Source organism: Vicia villosa, linkage group LG6 (genome assembly GCF_029867415.1).
Source record: "Vicia villosa cultivar HV-30 ecotype Madison, WI linkage group LG6, Vvil1.0, whole genome shotgun sequence".
Lineage (NCBI taxonomy): Eukaryota > Viridiplantae > Streptophyta > Magnoliopsida > Fabales > Fabaceae > Vicia > Vicia villosa.
The window spans coordinates 128,085,464-128,091,821 of record NC_081185.1 but is presented as its reverse complement, the minus strand read 5'-3'; the positions used below and the strand labels follow the sequence as shown (position 1 = coordinate 128,091,821).

Sequence of the window (6,358 nt, the reverse complement as noted above, 5' to 3'; positions counted from 1 at the left end):
CACGTCTGTAAAATAATCATTCAAAAATACGCCTTAGTTTAATAGTATGGACTAAAACTACTTGCATATAATAACTTTGTAGGGACCAAAACATGTCCTTTTTTTTTTAATAGAGACCAAAAACAAAATTTGATAATTTTATAGAGACCAAAAACATATTTAACCCAAATTTGATTTGCAATTTATAGTAGTAACAAAATATACCGACGATTTGATTTTAGTTGTGGATTTTTTTTAAGTTGTAAGAAAACATCAAATAAAATTAATGATGGTCAAAACCGTCGCAATAAAGTTGTTAAGACAATTTCTAAACCGCGGTAAGCGTTAAAGGTGGTTGGATTAATGGTTTTCAAAGTGTTAGTTGGCAAACCACAATTTCGCAATCGTTGACAAACCTTCGCAATCCACATTTTACGCCAAATCAAACCACGATAAAAGCTGGAAAAAATGAAAAATAAAAATTTGATTAATTGATTGTGATCCATTATACTGTTTTGCAAGTTTTCATTTGTGAAGATTTGTGCATGATGATTTACACCAAAAATCCAAAAAGAAAGATGTTTTATTCCATAACTAAAATTGATTGAAAACAATGACTACATAAATATCCAGAGTGCTAATAATACATTAACACATTATTTGTTTATAAATAAAAATATAAATTAAAGCTTAAGATTCAAATCAGTATCTTTGGATGTTTCCTCCTTATGAGTCACTTTGTGTTCATGGTCAACATTACTATCAACACCTCCCTCTGAAACCAAATCAAAGTCATTCTCAGTCATAGTAACTTGTCGACTCACATTGTCTTGATCAATATGTGGAATATGCTCCAATGTAGTACAATGCAAATCTTGTGCATTAAAACTTGATGACCCTATAGCTTTCTGATTCATTATGTCAAATTCATAATATTGATATTGACATCTCACATGATTACCATTAGAGAAAAGTTCCCAAGCTTTTTTCATTGTTTCATTATTTTTCTTGAGTTTTCTCTCAGATTTGTGGCAATTTTGGTGTCCACCTTTTGCTTGTGGAGTAATAAACTTTCTGCTATAAAAGTTGCATGAGTAAGCTTTCTGATTTCCTTTAGTTGGATCAATAATGAATCCAAAAAGAAGAAATGGAAAAATTTCTTCACAAAAATTCTTCTTAGATTGGACATTAGATTCTTCTTCCGCCATCCCCTTTTGTTTCTTCTTGTTCTGCTGACTCTCCATCGTCTTCAGATTGGTTACCGATTCTTTATTTACTTTTTCCTTTCCCTTGTCTAGACCATGATTTTTATTGTACATGGCTTACAGAGACGGAAGGGAAAATGCTTTGTGTAATTTGGTAATGGGAATCTGAGAGATGAACTAAAGTGTGACAATTTATATGAATTTAAATACATGCATTTAATGTAGATGCTTACGTCAAAATTAGGTGGCTTTCCTGTTTTCATATAAAATAATAAAATTTATACATAAATAAAAAGGCAAACAACAACAAGCTGCGCCCTTAGATTTATTAGTTCATGTACATTAGTTTAAGAAAGAGGTAAATAAAGCAATTTTGAAAAAATATTTATGAGTATTGGATTTGAAATAATAAACTTTTTTTTTTAAATAAATAAATTGAAATTAATTATTAGGGTAAACATGCCTTTATCGATTGTAGAATTCCACACTGGAACTCAAATCACATCAATTGTAACTGCAACTATTGACTATCTTTCCAATGACATGTATTATAAAATATTTTGCACAAAAAATATATTTGGTCAAAAAATATAATTAATTTATATGCATGTATTTTAATATTATATTTTTTTAAAGTTTTGTTTCGAGTTAAATCCGGACATTAAATACCTCTATTTTATAAATAAATAAATAAAAAGTGAGAAAAACATTCTCAAATAATTTTAATTGAATTATTTAATTTTTTAATTATAAAATTTATTTCAGCCATAAATTTAATTTAATGATAAAGGCATTTGAAATAGATGTTAAATGTCCCTTTCAATTTTACTATTTAAAAGTGAATAAGTGGATTGTTATGGATAAGGATTGTAAAACATGCCTTTCAGACATACCTGGTTAGTCCATAATATTTGGAGGTCAAGTAAAGTTTTTTAGCCCGCACCGTCTACTTTGCCTGACCCGACTATTTTTTTTGGCGGACAACCCAAGATTTTCGTCTTGCCCCTATACTATATCTGCCCCGTCCCAGCCAATTTTTGCATGGCGACTTAAATAGGACGAACATGCTCGTTTGTCACCAATTATTGCAGGTTTAAACCCGCACTCCTGCAATCAAATGTCATTTTACTTAAATTAACAAAGTATTTAATATTTTATAAAAAATAATTTTTTAAGATAATTTATAAAACTATCTTTTAATAAATACAAGGAAAAGAGAACTTTGCAAAATTAAAAGAAAAGAGAACTTTGCAAAATTAAAAGAATAAGAGTAATAAATATTAAACATTATGAGATAATAAACCTAATGTTTTATTGGTATTAGATGATTCTAACTAATTCATATAAAATCGATTTGTAAGGTGCAGAGTGTTAGTCTATATAAACTCTTTTTAAATTATGAGACTTTGAGATTTTCTCAATACACCCTAACACTAATGAATTTGGTGCATGGATGGATATTAACAATGGGGAATCATGGTTCGATCAATATACTCTCATACCATATTAGAGTATGTTAGTTGGACATAACTTATCCATACAAAATCAGCTAGTAAAGTAAGGGTTGTCACTCTATATAAAATATTTTCAAGCTCTATCTCTTACTATTGTGAGACTTTGAGATTTTCTCGATAATTTGAAGGATTAAATATGTTTTTGATCCTTATAAATATCTCAAATTTCATTTTTAATCCATAGAAAAAATGGATATATTTTAGTCCTTACAAAATTTTTATACATGCAATTTCAATTCCTATTATTTTTTTAAAACTTTGAAAACTATTTAATTACCTTTAAATTTTTAAAATTTAAAATATTTTTTTTCAAATGTGTTTAGAATACTATAAAATATTTCCTTACCAAATTATAGACTTTTTTAAAATGAGAAGAATTAAATATAAATTTTTTTAATTTCAAAAGATAATGATAAAAATAATACATATCTCGACTTAGAAATGAAATTTTGAGTATTTTTTTCGATGAACTTTTTATAATATTCTAAACACGTATGTAAAATATCCATTCAAAAATACACATTGGTTTAATAGTATGGACTAAAACAACGTGCATAATAATTTTGTCGGGACCAAAACATGTCATTTTTTAATAGGGATCAAAAACAAAATTTCATAATTTTATAGGGACCAAAAACATATTTAACCCTAATTTGAATGGCAATTTATAGTAGTAACAAAATATACCAACGATTTTAGTTGTGGATTTTTTTTAAGTTGTAACAAAACATCAAATAAAATTAATGACGGTTAAAACCGTCGCAATAAAGTTGTTAAGACAATTTCTAAACCGCGGTAAGCAGTAAAGGCTGTTGGATCAATGATTTTCAAAGTGTCAGTTGGCAAAACACAATTTTGCAATGGTTGACAAACCTTCACAATCCATATTTTGCGCCAAATCAAACCACGGTAAAAGCTGGAAAAAATGAAAAATGAAAAATTTGATTAATTGATTGTGATCCATTATACGGTTTTGTAAGTTTTCATTTGTGAAGATTTGTGCATGATGATTTACACCAAAAATCCAAAAGGAAAGAGGTTTTATTTCATAACTAAAATTGATTGAAGACAATGACTACATAAAGTTCCAGCGTGTCAATAATACATCAAAACATTATTTATTTAGAAATAAAAATATAAATTAAAGCTTAAGATTCAAATCAATATCCTTGGATGCTTCCTCCTTATGAGTCACTTTGTGTTCATGGTCAACATTACTATCAGCATCTCCCTCTAAAACCAAATCAAAGTCATTCTCAGTCATAGTAACTTGTCGACTCACATTGTCTTAATATGTGGAATATGTTACAATGTAGTACAATGCAAATTCTGTGCAATAAAACTTGATGGCCCTATAGCTTTCTGATTCATTATGTCAAATTTATATCCACACCCCACATGATTACCATTAGAGAAAATTTCCCAAGCTTTTTTTATTGTTTCATTATTTTTCTTGAGTTTTCTCTCAGATTTGTGGCAATTTTGGTGTCCACCTTTTGCTTGTGGAGTAACAAATTTTTTGCTACAAAAGTTGCATGAGTAAGCTTTTTGATTTCTCTTAGTTGGATCAATAATGAATCCAAAAAGAAGAAATGGAAAATTTTGTTTATGAAAATTCTTCTTAGATTCGACATTAGGTTCTTCTTTCGCCATCACCTTTTACTTCTTCTTGTTCTGCTGATTCTCCACCGTCTTCAGATTGGTTACTGATTCTTTATTTACTTTTTCCTTTCCCATGTCCAGGCCATGATTATTATTGTACATGGCTAAGAGAGAGGGAAGAAAAAAAATACTTTGTGTAATTTGGTAATGTGAATTTCAGAGATGAGTTAGAGTGTGACAATTTATATGAATTTAAATATATATATATATATATATATATATATATATATATATATATATATATATATATATATATATATATATATATATATATATATATATATATATATATATATATATATATATTTAGTGTAGATGCTTACGTCAAAATTAGGTGTATTTCCTGTTTTTATATAAAATAATAAAATTTATACATAAATAAAAGGCAAACAACAACAAGCTGCGCCCTTAGATTTGATTAGTTCTTGTACATTAGTTTAAGAAAAAGGTAAATAAAACAATTTTGAAAAAATATTTATGAGTATTAGATTTGAAATAATACACTTTCTCTTTTTTAAATACATATTTTTTGAAAATAAATAAATTTAAATTAATTATTAGAGTAAACACGCCTTTATCGATTGGAGAATTCTACACTAGAACTCAAATCATATGAGTTGTATTGCAATGATCAACTATCTTTTCCAATGACATGTATTTTAAAATATTTTGCACAAAAAATATATTATGTCAAAGAATATAATTAATTTATATGCATGTATTTTCTTATTATTTTGAACATTTTTTTTAAGATTTTGTTTCGACTCGACCAAAATAGTTTTTCATTACTTGAGAATTGACACTAAAAATAATTTATATACAACACTTATACACCTCAATCCAACATGACATATTTTTTAAAGAACAAATTTGCGAGAATTCTAACACCTAAAATTGACACTACCTCATAGTTATTGTGGCGCAGACTTAACGAAATGAATTTACAAGTAACTTTTTTTAAAGATTTAATAGATAAATTTTGCGTTAAAGACAATTAATAAGTAAAATTTTAATAATTTATATATAAAATAGATGATATGTTAAGAGTTAATTTGAATAAAAAATAATTTAATACTCCATTTGTAACTTTTCATGTGTGGGTTTATTCGACAGAAAACACTTTTAATTATAATTTTTCATTTAAAAATAAAAAACTATATAAATTATAATTTTGTTTGAATTATTTATGGCTATTTATTTTTCAAAAAATGAGATAAGAAAGCTACAAGGTGCTTAGTATATTATATCTATTTTTTACATTAAAATTTAGATGAGTTGCACTCTAATGACTCGTCAGAGTTAGGATATAGACCTTAATATTCATAATATCCATAAATTGCATATAAAAATACATATAGATTATCTAAGGTAGACCTAAAAACTCATAAAATATTTATAAAGGTATAAGATATGAAAAGTTTCAAGATATATAGAGCGCTTATTGATGAACAAGATTTTAGCAAATCTCATAACTCATCGAGTGTTTATAATGGTACTTAGATTAACCATCAAAGAAGTTTTCACGGGGATATAAGAATTTGAACATGTTAGAAGTTGTAATTCAATATTTTATAGAAAAGCTAGTATTGAATTATGTCGAAGTACCTAGTCGAAGTAGTAGGAGTCAGTTGTATTCGACGGAGTCGAATACAACATTTAACTATTGTGTGGAAGCCAAAATATAAATTTGTATATTTTGGGCATGGATTGTATGTTTTGGGTTTAGGTCTTGATCGCCTATTAATAGACATGACTTTGTATAGTTTTAATAGACTTGAACAATTTTCATAATACAGTTTTACAATTAATAATTTTTCTCTGTTATTTCTCTCTCATATTTCTTTAAACCTTATTTGTTACATCTGTTCAAAAAAATTGGTATCAAGGAGTTCGGGTTGCGATTTAGAGAGAGTCTGTAATGGCAAACGGAACAACATCATCAACATAATTTCCAGTGAATCTTATGGTTTTCAATATGCGTCTGAAATCGTGAATGGT

General features: G+C 27.1%; 2 protein-coding genes across 2 annotated transcripts; both read right to left on the bottom strand.

Moving 5' to 3' along the window:
- Nucleotides 1-662: 662 nt before the first annotated feature.
- On the bottom strand, nucleotides 663-1,298 carry LOC131614639 (uncharacterized). Its single transcript, XM_058886197.1, has one exon. It carries the CDS (start codon nucleotides 1,296-1,298, stop codon nucleotides 663-665), a length of 636 nt encoding a protein of 211 aa, XP_058742180.1.
- A 2,541-nt stretch (nucleotides 1,299-3,839) lies between these two features.
- Nucleotides 3,840-4,351, bottom strand: LOC131614638 (zinc finger protein 1-like). The gene is made up of 2 exons (XM_058886196.1): nucleotides 4,105-4,351; nucleotides 3,840-3,985 (listed from the first exon to the last, which is right to left on the bottom strand). Exons 1-2 carry the CDS (start codon nucleotides 4,349-4,351, stop codon nucleotides 3,840-3,842), a joined length of 393 nt encoding a protein of 130 aa, XP_058742179.1.
- Between the last annotated feature and the right edge of the window lie 2,007 nt (nucleotides 4,352-6,358).